Here is a 15,930-nt window from a genome sequence, read left to right on the forward strand (position 1 = left end):
GGTGTACAAAACCGAAAGGTAAAAGAGCAAAAACTAACGGGAAGCAGAGAAATAGCGCACATAAAACAGATATACCCCTTCATAGTCTTGCTTCCAATGAGAATGGCAGCTCTATAACACACATTTCTATGTGAATTTGGTCAGGTCGCTCAAAAAGTGACATATTGCAGCTTTAACTATATGTCGCAAGTAAAATCCTTGGGTAGTGAGTTGATACAATTCCAAGTCTGGAAGGTTAAACCACCCTCAGACTTAGGAAGATGTAAAACTTTCCTTTTTATACTATGAATTTTATTTGACCATATAAAGTATTTTATGACCGAGTATACTATGTGTCTTCAGTGGGGTAATTGGTATTACCAAAAATAAATACAAAAACTTCTAAAGAGGTTTATAAAGTTAACAACAGGGAGTTAATATGATTGGAAGCTAGCTAATTATCTTCTATTCTGTAACAGTAACTATCTATTGGCTTTTCGTCAGTGATCACCTATTCGCCTAATTACCATACAAACGTTAACATTAGCATCAGATTAGCATAGCATCTGAAACGGTCAATCCCCAATCCTCAAGAGAGTTAAATCTGACCTATAAGAAAAAGTCCAGACCCATTTTAATCCTGCCAGTGGGATATCTTGCATGTGAAAATGTCTTAATTAATGTTTTCATCAGGTAAGTAGAAGAGTTATTTGACAAGCATGCAAGAAGAGTTTGGGTTGGAACTACGAAACAAAAAATCTCCTTTCTCTTCAACACTGGCTTTAAAAGTTTCCTCAGAGTGAGAGTGTAAGTCTGTGATGCGACTTGTGAAAAGTGAAATGATAATGGTGATAATGTAGCAACTTTTTTTCCCATAGAGATGATACTAAAGTTATCCATGCTGGTCCAGGTTTATCTTTTGGTCAAAGTCTCAAAACGTAACATGCTAAATCCTAATCAAGTCACTGAAAGTTGAGTGGGTGGGACAAAGTCCTAGACTATCACAGAGGTGCCCAAACACTGCTAGAAAACTTAATTAAAAAGTTACAAAGCTTTAAACATGTTACAATATTCTTAAAAATGGTAACATCAAGGCACACTATTTGCCTTGACGTTTGCTTCACTGTTTCAACCATAATGAACCTTGTGAGAAGGTTCTCTACTGCCTAATGTAAAACAAAGAAAAACTGAAGGTCTCTCAACAATCTCCTCCTCTCCGGCTGGCATTCAGCTCTGACAAGGATGTAAAGATTTTAAGGACAGATTTGATGAAGCTTTAATTTTTTTGACAACATGTTCAACATCCTGTGTCGGTGATCATTCCATAACCTTCATAAATAGCATTGTAGAACCCATTCCTCTACTGCCATTGACTCTCAGTTCACACCATAAAAACATCACAACATACCGACTTTATATCTGGCTACGTCATACCCTTACCACTAGATAACTTCTAGGCAGGTAGTCTACGAGTAGCGTGCTATGCCAAGAAAAAAGTGCAGAGTAATCACATAGTTAAAAATCCAAGAACATTTCCTGCCTAACCACATATCTGTGTTTTGTTCCCCAGAAGAACACACCAACCACAGCTCACTTGACAAACACAATTAAAATCTCATGGGCAAACAAAAGAAATAAAACAACAAAATGATCTACACACCTAAGTGATATGTTTGGTTACTTTGAGAGGGGGGCGGGGTGAGTGTATGCTATGAGTATGTGTGAGGGGCTGAATGTTTAGGGGAGAGATATGGGGGATTGATTCCGATCAGAGGAGACTTAATACATAACACTGTTTGGAAACACAAACAAAGTTGTCAGAGCCTCTCTCAACCTTATTTTAAAGGAGTGCAATGATGTTCCTCTGCAAGCCCCCGGTGTCTCTCTGTGTGTCTCACAGGCTCTGCCCCCTAGGAGCGGAGGGAGTGGTGAAAGTATAAAACCCCTTGGGTTCCCTCCAGCCAGACTGTAGACCTACTGGAAACTTTAGAGACACCTGAGTGTCGCCCCACTGGCTAAACTATCCCATCACAATGTTGTCACGGTAAGTGAATACTAACACAAGGATGGCTAGCTTTGGGTATTTATTTTGAACTTACATGTGTGTACGGGTACTTAATACAATTACTCAATCTATTTGGACATATATCTCTATTCTTGGGAGAAGTTTTATTTGTCACTCTACATGTAGAATGAAACCTGAGAAGTTTACATCTGTTGGGGGTATTTCAATGATGGCAAGAGGGGATAGTTGAATCAATTGTTTTTGTGTGGATCGCAATATGTTGGAAATGTAGTTATTTTTCTTATTTAAGATTTCCTTGTTCATTTCTAAACTTCCAATAACAATAGCATCAAAACCCAATAATGATTGTGGTACGAGATAAAATGATGGGACTCTAGACGGTCTTTAAAAAGCTTTTGAGAAGTCAGAATTTGAGAAAGTCAAAATGTTTAATAAACACCCTGTGTTTGACTTTGCATTATATTACAAAGATAAAGTACATAATCTAACAACTTTTCATTGATGAACTTTCAATGAACTTTTAATTGGTTTTAGTGATCATTAATTATCCATAAGATATGTTGAACATAAGAATGGCCATAAGATACCTTTCCCTGCTGCAAGGTACATATATTCACATTTATTATAATGCTATGAGCAGGGCAAACACATTTCCTGCAACCTTCCATTCTCAAATAGTCCTTCTAAAATGTTCCACTGCCACTAAAAACCCTAAGATGGCTTCTAGGAGAACACAGACTATCTGTCTGACTAAATGATTGTTTAAAAAGTGAAGTAACCAGTTCTATCTCTGTGTTCTTATTCTAACAGACTGTTGATTGTTCCTTTGATCTTTGCTTTGGCTGGTCTTGCTATCTCAGCCCCCGTTACTGGTAAGAAAACATTCAAGTAAACATTCTTCTAAATCATATAAATTTAGATTCTTCCATCGGTAACTACAGTTTAATAATAATGACAATTTTATAGTTATGTGCACAAGATGTTGTCTAGACGATGGTTTTTATTTAAGTTTAATTTCATTCATCACTGTGACAAAACAATGGGTTATGCATTTCATGCTTCACCTTTCCAGTTATCCAGTTTAAACTACTCTAAGCTACACTGCAAACATAAAGTGAGCAAATATATAAACCGAATTGACCATTACATAATGTTTAAGTGAGGAGGCATTTCCAATGTATACTGCGACCTCCATCCATCTCATTGAATCACAATGGGAGTCCTCTGCTTCTCCACAATGGCAGTGAAATCAGAACCCTGGTCTCTCTGTGGAGACACAAAAGAGGTCTGTTGTCCTTTGCCTGATGTGGGGTAGAGAGAGGAGTAGGGAGGGCCTCATATATGACCCATTCAAATGGAGCTAGTTCCCCAAACCACTAATCATGCTCCCCTAATGCTATCTAATGCATATATATTTGACAGATGGAACCGAGGCAGACAATGATGGTAATGTGTAATTTGTGTTTTATCATGACATTCATAATTACCACAACAGTTAGAAAAGTACATGCTAATCTGCTTTGTTAATTAGAAGTGGTTTTCTATTCAGTCCGAACTAGTGTTTATGCTGGTGTAATGACACCATTCCTTGTGCTGTGTGTTTCAGAGAGAGCTGCCCCCTTGCTAGTGCACCTTAAAGGTAAGCACACTGAAAACCCCTCCAGTCAAAGCCTACACATATAGGTTATATATGGATCACTTATGATATGTGCTTTGTCCTTTAATTTAATTTCCATTTGAAAACAATGGACTGAAACATCAACAGTGCTAAAAATCAAACCATTTGACTGTTGCATAATTGGATACATTAAGATACTGAGTTTTCCAGTTTGGTATTGGCTTAGCTGGGTGATCATTGGCAAGGGGTGCTATGATACTTTTTTTGTCTCAGGTGACAAAGATGGCGGAGGCCTCACAGGCAGCCCGGATGGAGTCTCCGCAGGTTTGTACTGACGCCAATGTATCTCCTACCTAATACCTTCTTAACCACACAAGGTATGTACCATTTTATATAGACGGAAACTAATAAGAAATCCTCTGTTGTTCACAGGGACCACAGATGGGACTGATTCCAGTAAAGAGCTAGCAGGAGGTACGAGGGTCTGGGTCTGGGGATCTTTCCATCAAGGAAGAAGTTAATGTCATCTTGAGTGAATGATGTAGAACCAACTCAGCTAGACTTTCAAGGAAACCAACTCTGTAGATTAGAGAACAAGAATGAATATGCCGATTCCCTAAGAAAGTAAAACAATTCCCCTCACAGTACCAGTGAAGAAAGTTCAACATGAGAGAAGGAACATTGAGCTGTTGATCATGATTTGTTTTTAGGTGCAGTGGATACCTCACCTGATACAACAGACACCCCAGGTCAGTGTGTGTGTGTGTGTGTGTGTGTGTGTGTGTGTGTGTGTGTGTGTGTGTGTGTGTGTGTGTGTGTGTGTGTGTGTGTGTGTGTGTGTGTGTGTGTGTGTGGGTGGGTGTGTGTGTGGGTGGGTGTGTGGGTGGGTGTGTGGGTGGGTGTCTGTTGACAACACATGTTGAGCCGCTCAGACTATAATGTAAGAAATACACACCTAATCATTCATTAGCCACAATTATCAAAATAATAGCAAATAATTAGTGAGAAGACAAAACGGGCCTGCTATAAGACTATAAAAAAACACTTAACTATCCCCTATAGAGGATCTGCAGTGGTGGATACTCACATACAGTATAACAACAGCCCCCCCCCCCGCAACGTAGCTAAACAAATGCTTTCTAGACCAGACAGTAAATGTCCAGACAGTAAACCAAAGGGGTCTCAAATCCAAGCCAGAGGTATGTCAAGGCTCGCCAAAAACCACGTTTCCCAATTCCCCAAACCTCCTCATGCCATAACACATTGTTTACTTACTGTCATTCTATAACACCCACTATAAACTACATCAGATGTCTTAGAGGAATACACTATCTGAAAGGCAGTAAGCCCAATCAAAACCAGTTACCAAGGAAACATGTAATGGTAATATTAATCTTACCCAGACAGATTTTAGTACTGAAGAATCCATGGCTAAAACTTCTCATGCCAAACGTCTAATTCCAACTCACCCGATGTTTGTTCTTCATTTATCAGATGCCAGTAGCAGTGATATATTCCCAGACACATACAGTGAGAAACCAATTAATTTGAATTCAATGAAAAACACTCTATACTAGGGATTTCACAGAGAGCATCATACTCACCCTTCCTTGTCCTACAGACAGAGATACCAGCGTGGAAACTACAGTCAATCCTGATGACTCTGATGCCCCAGGTGAGACCTAGGAGCAAAATACACAAAGGTCAATGATAAAGGTTAAGGGCAAAGGCCGAAATCATTCTATAACAATGCAGGATGCACAGATGCAGTCTTCTATCGTGTGTCACAGCACTGCGTGCCACACATTCGCCTGGGTCAAAATCTGTGAGAGAAAGTCAGACACCCTAAAATGATTTCCATGGTGATGATGAGAATACATGGCATTTGTTATTTCCCCAGGCCCCACTGGCCTGTGCTGTGCTGTCATGTGCATTTTTTTTAACAAGAATTACTGCATCTGTCTGTCTACTTTCAAGTGCGAATTGGACAAACCTGGGGGAAGACATACTGCAGCCATACATCTATTGTCAAGCATAAATCAAATAAATCATTTTAGTGGCAGTTAACATCATCAGCAAATAGATGGCCAAACTACTGTATGGTTATGTAATCATGTTCAATAACAAGGTAAGAAATGATACAGTATTTTCATACCTTCCAATAACATTAATGTCATTATGTTAAGATGCAGCTGAAGCAGCAGGCAGCCAAGATACAACGGATGCAGCTGGTGAGTGAAACAATATGTTTTGAGAGATGTTCTTGCTACCCAATGTCAAAGTTGTCTCATTCTTTTGGACACAACAGATACTTTAGTCAAAACAAAGATACAAAATGAAAGGCACGTTCTTCTAGACTAGAGTTATCATACCTAGTAATATAATAAAGTACAAAATGATAGTTCATCTGATACATAGTAAAATAATAAAGTACAAAATGGTAGTTCATCTGATACATAGTAATATAATAAAGTACAAAATTATAGTTCATCTGATACATAGTAATATAATAAAGTACAAAATGATAGTTCATCTGATACATAGTAATATAATAAAGTAGAAAATGATAGTTCATCTGATACATAGTAATATAATGATACAGAAATACTGTTACATTACTAGCACCTTGAGTGGAGTTGCCAACAACCGGATGCATCCGGTTTTCAGGGATACAGCTATCTTCAACCTAGCTTCCTTTTCCGCAGAAAAGTGGATGTGGGAACTCCACTCAGGCATTTCTTTTACTCCTTCTACGTTAGGTTACATTATTAGCTGAGTCCACATGGCTACGTTAATGGAGGGATGTAGGGTAGAGCTGATGATGACTGTCAGTACATGATCAAATATGATCTGTTTTTTTCAGATGCCTCTGAGGCTGTGGCAGAGACCGTAGACACTTTTGATATACCAGGTGAGGGCACATCTTGCAGCACAGAAAGCAATGGCAGTCTTCACAACCACTGAGCCTAAATCTACAAGTCCTTCATCACTGTGAATGATAATTTTGACTTGACATACGTCAATCAATAGATAGACAGATCAACAATAAGTATTGGAATTGGGATACACCCAGTTATTGGAATCGGGATACTGACCCAGTTATTTGAATCGGGATACTGACCCAGGACTGTTTAGTATAGGTCAAAAATAGTGCACTGTATAGGGAATATGGTGCCATTTGGGACGTACCCTAAAACAATTAATTAATTCTAGACTAGGGCCACAATAACACTCACCCATTACAAAACGGCCATAAATTGTTTGAATTTTGACTCATTTAGTCTGTCTTCACCACAGATACAGATGGTGCAGATGACAGGGCGAAGGTGTCAACAGAGGTGTCAACAGAGGATTTGGGTAAGACCCATTCTCTCTGACTTACTTGCACAATAACCAAACTCTAACTTCACAGATCATCAGAACATACTAACATTATCATTGTAACAAACATTATCATTGTAACAAGCATTATCATTATAATAAACATCATCAGTGTAACAAACATTGCTGTAAACATCAACAGGTCTATGTTGTTAATTAATAAATATAATACATTTGTGTTGCTAATTAAATTATGATTTCAGACTCAGCAGGTGTGGATAAGTCTCCAGAAAGTGACTCCACAGAGTCTCCAGGAAGTGACTCCACAGAGTCTCCAGGAAGTGACTCCACAGAGTCTCCAGGAAGTGACTCCACAGAGTCTCCAGGAAGTGACTCCACAGGTAAAATGTGTTTAAAGCAGACATTGTGATAGTCCTGACACACACAATACACTGATCCCCCATTCAAAGCATTGATAAGTAGACAATACATTATCCTGTCTAATGAAAATATGATTAGGTACTCATAATAAAACACACAACCAACTTTTTGTTTCTTTTCAAGATGAAGTGCTGACAGGCGTGCAAGCTGACTCTGCTGGTAAGAACAACATCAAGGTTTTTATTGTAATGTTGTACTAGACAGGTTCATTGGCAATTCAAAGACATCAAATAATAGGTTACGGCAGTTTGATGACATAAATAATGTGTTATTGTAGATGTGACCAGTGATGACATGGATGAGGCCACAGAGACGGACAAAGATGATGACAAGAGTGACGACAAGAGTGATGCAGGTGTGTTTAGTTGACATTTCTGAACTGGACATTGATTGTCTGGGAAACTGTAATTTTGAGCTGTTCTACCCTTCAGTTGGTCATAAACCTGTTTTTGACTTCCTTCTCATCTGCATCCTCTTGATGCAGATGAGAAGGATGCCGCAGATGAAGAAAAAACGTTAGATAACGACTCTGCAGGGGAGTCTGCTCATTGAAGGTTACGTCTCTCTCACCCAAGGGTCATGATAGGGTAGGTCTTACCACTGGCCTCCCAAAAGGCTCAGTACTAGGATCTCTCTTGTTCTCACTTGGTTCTACATATTCTACTTCATATACCCTAACACAGTGGTTCCCAAACATTTTACAGTCCCGTACCCCTTCAAACATTTAACCTCCAGCTGCGTACCCCCTCTAGCACCAGGGTCATCGCACTCTCAAATGTTGTTTTTTTGCTATCATTGTAAGCCTGCCACACACACACACTATACGATACATTTATTAAACATAAGAATGGGTGTGGGTTTTTGTCACAACCCGGCTCGTGGGATGTGACAAAGAGCTCTTATAGGACCAGGGCACAAATAATAATATAATAATAATCAATAATTATGATCTTAATTTAACCATCTTACATATAAAACCTTATTTGTTAATCGAAAATTGTGAATAACTCACTACAGGTTAATGAGAAGGGTGTGCTTGAAAGGATGCACATAAGTCTGTGCCTGTATTTCGTTTTCATGCTAGTGAGGGCCGAGAATCCACTCTCACATAGGTACGTGGTTGCAAAGGGCATCAGTGTCTTAACAGCACGATTTGCCAAGGCAGGATACTCTGAGCGCAGCCCAATCCAGAAATCTGGAAGAGGCTTGTGATTAAATCACATTTTCACAGAATCGCTTGTTGCAATTTCGATGAGGATCTCTTGTTCAGATATCAGTAAGTGGACTGGAGGCTGAGGATGAAAGGGATAACGAATCCAGTTGTTTGTGTCATCCATTTCGGGAAAGTAACAGCGTAATTGTGCACCCAACTCACTCAGGTGTTTCGCTATATCACATTTGACATTGTCCGTAAGCTTGAGTTCATTTGCACACAAGAAATCATACAATGATGGAAAGACCTGTGTGTTGTCCTTGTTAATGCAGACAGAGAAGAGCTCCAACTTCTTAATCATAGCCTCAATTTTGTCCCGCACATTGAATATAGTTGCAGAGAGTCCCTGTAATCCTAGATTCAGTCTTGTGAGAAACTCTTCATCATGCAAGTGGTCAGACAAGTGAAAATGACGGTCAGTAAAGAAAACTTTAAGCTCGTCTCTCAATTTAAAAAAACTTGTCAATAATTTGCCCCTTGATAACCAGCGCATTTCTGTATGTTGTAAAAGTGTTACATGGTCACTGCCCATATCATTGCATAGTGCAGAAAATACACGAGAGTTCAGGGGCCTTGCTTTAACAAAGTTAACCAGTTTAACCAAACGTTTTTTCCAAAACATTTTCCAAAACGTTTTTCAAGCTGTCAGGCATTCCCTTGGCAGCAAAAGCCTCTCGGTGGATGCTGCAGTGTGCCCAAGTGGTGTCGGGAGCAACTGCTTGCACGCACGTTACCACTCCACTATGTCTCCCTGTCATGGCTTTTGCGCCATCAGTACAGATAACAACATGAGCAGCAGCTATGTTTGGCTACATACGGACCGGTAGTGGAATTCCAGCGAGAGAGTAACGGTTAATGTGATTGGATGTTAATTATATTACTAGGCTAACAGTATTTGAATTTGTGTTGTTATTTCGCTGCACACTAGATGGTTTCATTTTATTTTTGGCAGTGAAACGAGGCAACTCAGGCAAGAAAATGTATTACCAAATGTATAGCCCCGTTGGAAAATATAAATGGACTGTTTGAAAATGTGAAAAGAAAAAAAAAGTTTAAAAAAATAAATATATATATATTTATATTTTAAAAAATGTGAATCACATTTTTATTTGGCGTACCCCCGACGGCATTGTGCGTACCCCTGGGGGTTTGGGAATACCTGCCCTAACAGAACCCTATTCATTACCAGGATGTCTAAACACTTTGTCACTTGTCTGCAGATGCTGCCACAGACAAAGATGACAGTGATGAGGATAAGGACACTGAACTAGATGGTAAGGCCCGTGCAGAAGACACACAGACAGAGGAAGCGGCAGACAGTGACAGCAAACAAGGCGCTGCAGACTCAGACTCTGACACAGACGATGACAGGCCAGAGAAAGACGTCAAGAACGACTCAGATGACAGCAAGGACACCACCGAAGAAGACGACAAACCAGACAAAGATGATAAAAAAAACAGAGACAGCGCAGACAACAGCAATGATGACAGCGATGAGGTGATCCAGGTCCCCAGGGAGGAACCAGAGCAGCAGGAAATGAACCTGGAGGAGGGAGGAGTGATTGGCAGCCAGGAGGAGACTGTAGCAGCAGACATGGAGGAGGGGAGTGATGTGGGGGACCAGAAGCCCGGCCCTGAAGATAGCATCGAGGAGGGAAGCCCTGTAGGGAGGCAAGATTTTGAGCCTCCACAGGATTCGGAGGAGGAGGAGGCGAAGCTGGAGGCAAAGGAGGAGGAGGAGCTGGAGAAGGAGGCAAAGAAGGAGGAGGAGTTGGAGGAGGCGGAGGCAAAGAAAGAGGAGGAGGAGCTGGAGGAGGAGGAGAGGAAACTAAAAACAATAGAGTCCGACAGTCAGGAGGACAGTAAGGAGGACAGTAAGGATGAAAGTGAGGCTGAACCAGACTCCAACAGTAAAAAGGACATTGGGACCAGCGATGCCCCTGAATCACAAGAGGATGACAGTGAAGAGGACACTGAAGCCCAGCCAGAGGACACTGATGATAGCATGATGAAAGAGCCCAAAGGTGAGGTTACCACTACAAAACCATAGAACAGTAGCTAATAATTAGGCCAGGTCATGTGGTCAGGAAAAACAGATAATAATGAAAAGTACATATGTGATTCCATGTAAAAGATGGTGTAGTATTGTTAGTGACAATGGTATTATATTGTGGTAACTGAAACACTTCTTTCTGATATAGATTCTGACGATGCTGAGTCTGAGAAAGAAGATAAGGACAAGAATGATATGGACAAAGAAGATATGGACAAGGATGATATGGACAAAGATGATATGGACAAGGATGCCTCTGGTAAGTCTCTCTATCTTGTGTGTCACTTGATCACCTTGCCTGTTTTTCAGCTGAACCATGCAGTAGTGAATCAAAGAGATGTCAAGTAATTTATGTCAAACGGTCCATCATTTTCTTCTCATAGACTCAGAGGATGACCAATCTGAATCGGATGCAGAGCCAGGCGCAGATTCACACACAGGTTTATTTCCTCTGATCCTGAATAATATCACCGGGGCTTTCAAATGGCTTGTTCTTTAGCTGTTGTAACATTCAAATGGCTTGTTCTTTAGCTGTTGTAACATTCAAATGGTTTGTTCTTTAGCTGTTGTAACATTCAAATGGCTTGTTCTTTAGCTGTTGTAACATTCAAATTCATTATTGTGGCTCAACATAATATATATTAATCTGTTATTTAGATGAGGATGAGACCAACGAGGATTAACATTTTGAAAAAAATTCATGTGAAATAAAAAACATTGGCCATACAAATGTATGTATTCTAAATAATGTATGTATTCCAAATACATTCACAAATGTATATCATGCATTAAAATACATTACAAAATGCATAAAAAATACATTATTTGGCCATTTATTTTATTTCACACATATATCCTAAAATGCATCAAAAAATATATTTAAAATCATTCGTTTTTCTCGTATGTATGTAATAATAATTGAAATAGTAAAAACAAGGCTGATTCGTGTTTTTTTTCTCAGATGTCGATGAGATAGATGGGGAAGAAACAATGACTCCAGATTCAGAAGGTAAGGCCCAAAACTAACTTACTTCTTGGGGTAGTTACCAATGAAAGGACCAAGCATTCCAAGGCTTCCTCACCAGGGGAAAAAACAGTGCATTTGTGTTCACCAGTCAACTCAGTCAACGAGCCACAAAGTGAACACATCTTTTGTCCTTGTGACTTTTCTGATCAGATGTCTGTTTGTTTGAACAGAGATAATGAAGTCTGGTGAGATGGACTCGGTTGTCGAGGCAACTGAAGGTAAGAGAGGAGACTGCCCTGCCTGATGCCTCCCACAACTCACATCAATAGACACTATGCAGACACAAACATGAACCCGCCCGTACGCACACACAAACACGCACACACACACATACACAGGAATCCAGGGCACTTTGCTGTAGCTAGACCAGTTAAATAAACAACTCTATTGAACTCACCAGAGGTTTGGTGTGGAGGACTGGCTGTGTTTGTGTTAAATTGCTTTAAATGGCCCCTTTCTTCTTCTTCTTCTTCTTCTTCTTCTTCTTCTTCTTCAATAAGCCTACCCCCCCCCCACACACACACACACACACACACACACACATTTATCCAAAGCACATGATGAGGTGGGAATGACAAGTATGAGGAAGTGACAGAGCAACACACAGACGACAGAAAGTTATTGGAATAAATATGTTTCTTTTTCTCTCTCAGCCGTTCCAGCTGACATTCTGGACCAACAGGATGACATGACACAGGGCACCTCGCAGGGTAATGTCAGCAGAACACTGCAACACACCAAACCATGTCAGCACTTTAATATATAATTATATATGCAGTTTAGCAGACACTTTTATCCAAAGGGACTTAGTCATGCGTGCATCCATTTTATGTGTGTACATGTGATATTTCCATTACAGACTTATTTGACCCGTCTCTCACTCTGACATACATTTATTGTACGGTATGATGCAGTCAGATGCTGCTGTATTCACTTCTATGTACTGTATATCTCATTTGATTTACAGCTGCTGATGCTGCTGCCAGCGCCACGGCAGCCCAGTCTTAGCCCTGTGGGTTGAGCCCACAGCACGCTGTGGATGGAATCAGACATTTTGGTACCTAAAGCCCATTGATTTGTACTTACTAATGAGAGGAGAGGTATACTGTACATTGAAAAAATATATATAATCATTTCACATTCCGTCTCCTTTCATTGCAGACCCATCATGGTGAATCTCACAGAAAACTGACAACAAGCAATATCAACAAAAACTTTAGTCAAATGTTGCTCTTAAGTTCCTTAACCCTCTTTTGCCACTCAAAATGGTGAAGGTGTGTGCAGTGTCTATGAGGATAAAATTAAATTATTCTACTTTTTTTGGTGTACATTACATTTTTACCCACTTTTTGACTTTATTGTTTTTTGGGTAGTTGGATATTGAATCATGAAGAATGTCAACTTTGTTTTTGTTAAAGACAGTTTATGTAGTTACACTCCTGTCGTATCAACTAGCATATTCATAAAATGGTCACTATGTTCTCTTACAATGCCCTTGAGAAAACCAGAAGTCTCTTTCTTAATTCAGTCATTGTAGGTTTGCTATGTTTCTGCAGGGTTCCTACTGTTTCCTCCTGCTTTCATATGATGCATTGCTGTCTCAGTCCTTGACAGAAAGCTCAATTGGCACGTTGTCCTTCTAACTGATCACAGCTGCTACATTTGAAAAATAACTCCGACTGACTCACAGCTCAACATTTGTTTTTTAAATTATGAAAAACATTAGGTCCTTTATACAAAATGAAGTGTACATACGTGTTATGACGCAACAAAGGCTTTGATAAGGTATACAAAACAAATCTAGAGAAAGTACTAACAAAGTGTGATCTACATTGGTCGGAAAGATTGTAAAATAACAATTGTATAGACATAATGAGAATGTCATTTGAATATGTACACAAGGGGGGAATCTAATAAAGACTGAGTTGTCAGCAAGTTTTTGGGGATAAAAAGCTGTATGTGTGTGTTATTGTGAATCAGTTGATGAAACGAGTAGCTGGTAAGAAGCCTACTCACAGACTCCCAGGACTTTCAAATCATATTGTATTTGTCACATGCTTCGTAAAGAACAGGTGAAATGATTACTTTACAATAATATCAACTATAAATAATATGATAACATATCAAATGTACAAAATACAATATAATAATAATCAATAGAGTTACGAGAATTTGACACACATGTCAAGTTCAATAGCCATGTTTTGAAGTTGCAAAGTCCTACATCTGGGGTCTGTGATAACATAGCACACTTGTAACCAACACAGTAATAAAAGGGACCATGCCAATGACAATGATGACATGAAGAAGAAGCGTGAAGAAGCAATCACTGTTTAGCTACAGGTAAGGCAGGGCCAACGGACACACATTTCTCCTAAAGTGTATCTTGAGACATTCGATGGACTGTTTATTATGCCTTCGAGTAGTGTTCAACACTCCTATTCCTGACAAAGCTTTCATTCTGGATGGATAGCTCCCCGCCCTACTTTCCTTTCAACCAAGTCAGTGCCACTGTGGCGTTTGTCTTCGAAGAAAGCAGCATGCCATTGGCATTGCTTATTTACGCATTCCTTAACCTTGTCCTAAGAAATCTTTCTCCGAGCAAGAGCAGGCAATCCAAAAAATCAATGCATTCTGTTTTAAAATGTCATACACACTGAGTATACCAAACATTAGGAACACCTTCCTAATATTGAGTACCCCCCCCCAATGTTGACTCCAAGGCTTCCCATAGTTGTGTCAAGTTGGATGGATGTCCTTTGGGTGGTGGACCATTCTTGATACACAAGGGAAACTGTTGAGCGTGAAAAACCCAGCAGGGTTGCAGTTCTTGACCCAAACTGGTGCGACTGGCACCTACTATCATACCCCGTTGAAATGTACTTAAATCTTTTGTCTTGCTCATTCACCCTCTGTATGGCACACATACACAATCCATGTCTCAATTGTCTCAATGTAAAGGTTTTCTTCCTGGGGTGAAGGAGAGGACCAAAATGCAGCGTAGCCAGTGCTCAACATGTTTAATTATAAGAACAAGTGAACACTACAAACAACTTACAAAATAACAAACGTGCAAAACCGATACAGACCTATCTGGTGCAGAACACAAACACAGAGACAGGTAACAACCACCCACAACGAACAGTGAAACAACCTACCTAAATATGACTCCTAATTAGAGGAACGCAAAACACCTGCCTCTAATTAAGAGCCATACCAGGCAACCCTAAACCAACATAGAAACACACAACATAGAATGCCCACCCAAAACTCACGCCCTGACTATCACACACATACAAAACAACAGAAAACAGGTCAGGAACGTGACAGAACCCCCCCCTCAAGGTGCGAACTCCGGGCGCACCAGCACAAAGTCCAGGGGAGGGTCTGGGTGGGCATCTGACCACGGTGGTGGCTCAGGCTCCGGACGCTGTCCCCACACCACCATAGTCACTCCCCGCTTCTGTATCCCCCTCCCAATGACCACCCTCCAACTAAAACCACCTAAATGAAGGGGCAGCACCGGGATAAGGGGCAGCACCGGGATAAGGGGCGGCAGGTCCTGGCTGAGGGACTCTGGCAGGTCCTGGCTGAGGGACTCTGGCAGGTCCTGGCTGAGGGACTCTGGCAGGTCCTGGCTGAGGGACTCTGGCAGGTCCGGGCTGAGGGACTCTGGCAGGTCCGGGCTGAGGGACTCTGGCAGGTCCGGGCTGAGGGACTCTGGCAGGTCCGGGCTGAGGGACTCTGGCAGGTCCGGGCTGAGGGACTCTGGCAGGTCCGGGCTGACGGAAGGCTCTGGCTGATCCGGGCTGACGGAAGGCTCTGGCTGATCCGGGCTGACGGAAGGCTCTGGCTGATCCGGGCTGACGGAAGGCTCTGGCTGATCCGGGCTGACGGAAGGCTCTGGCTGATCCGGGCTGACGGAAGGCTCTGGCTGATCCGGGCTGACGGAAGGCTCTGGCTGATCCGGGCTGACGGAAGGCTCTGGCTGATCCGGGCTGACGGAAGGCTCTGGCTGATCCGGGCTGACGGAAGGCTCTGGCTGATCCGGGCTGACGGAAGGCTCTGGCTGATCCGGGCTGACGGAAGGCTCTGGCTGATCCGGGCTGACGGAAGGCTCTGGCTGATCCGGGCTGACGGAAGGCTCTGGCTGATCCGGGCTGACGGAAGGCTCTGGCTGATCCGGGCTGACGGAAGGCTCTGGCTGATCCGGGCTGACGGAAGGCTCTGGCTGATCCGGGCTGACGGAAGG

General features: G+C 41.4%; 1 protein-coding gene across 5 annotated transcripts; it reads left to right on the forward strand.

The window, feature by feature from the left end:
- Positions 1–1,907: 1,907 nt before the first annotated feature.
- LOC139559328 (otolith matrix protein OMM-64) lies at positions 1,908–13,630 on the forward strand. 5 transcript variants are annotated; one of them, XM_071375231.1, is made up of 23 exons: positions 1,908–2,023; positions 2,816–2,877; positions 3,428–3,451; positions 3,612–3,644; positions 3,897–3,947; positions 4,056–4,097; positions 4,334–4,372; positions 5,118–5,153; positions 5,245–5,298; positions 5,810–5,854; positions 6,487–6,534; positions 6,921–6,980; positions 7,208–7,345; positions 7,509–7,544; positions 7,663–7,740; positions 9,819–10,622; positions 10,800–10,910; positions 11,035–11,091; positions 11,613–11,660; positions 11,849–11,896; positions 12,332–12,388; positions 12,646–12,735; positions 12,840–13,630. In XM_071375231.1, exons 1-22 carry the CDS (start codon positions 2,013–2,015, stop codon positions 12,684–12,686), a joined length of 1,923 nt encoding a protein of 640 aa, XP_071231332.1. In that variant the 5' UTR covers positions 1,908–2,012; the 3' UTR covers positions 12,687–12,735; positions 12,840–13,630. The 5 variants fall into 5 exon arrangements, with proteins under 5 accessions (XP_071231332.1, XP_071231334.1, XP_071231333.1 ...); XM_071375233.1 differs by having other exon boundaries at positions 7,208–7,319; positions 7,507–7,544; XM_071375232.1 differs by having other exon boundaries at positions 5,816–5,854.
- The last annotated feature ends 2,300 nt before the right edge of the window (positions 13,631–15,930 follow it).

This window comes from Salvelinus alpinus, chromosome 29 (genome assembly GCF_045679555.1).
Source record: "Salvelinus alpinus chromosome 29, SLU_Salpinus.1, whole genome shotgun sequence".
Lineage (NCBI taxonomy): Eukaryota > Metazoa > Chordata > Actinopteri > Salmoniformes > Salmonidae > Salvelinus > Salvelinus alpinus.

What these genes read in the sequence shown, in the direction of transcription:
- LOC139559328 (XM_071375231.1), top strand. An exon ending in CCCGGATGGAGTCTCCGCAG is followed by an intron (nt 3,948 to 4,055) that starts GTTTGTACTGAC and finishes TGTTGTTCACAG; the next exon opens with GGACCACAGATGGGACTGAT. An exon ending in CGTGCAAGCTGACTCTGCTG is followed by an intron (nt 7,545 to 7,662) that starts GTAAGAACAACA and finishes GTGTTATTGTAG; the next exon opens with ATGTGACCAGTGATGACATG.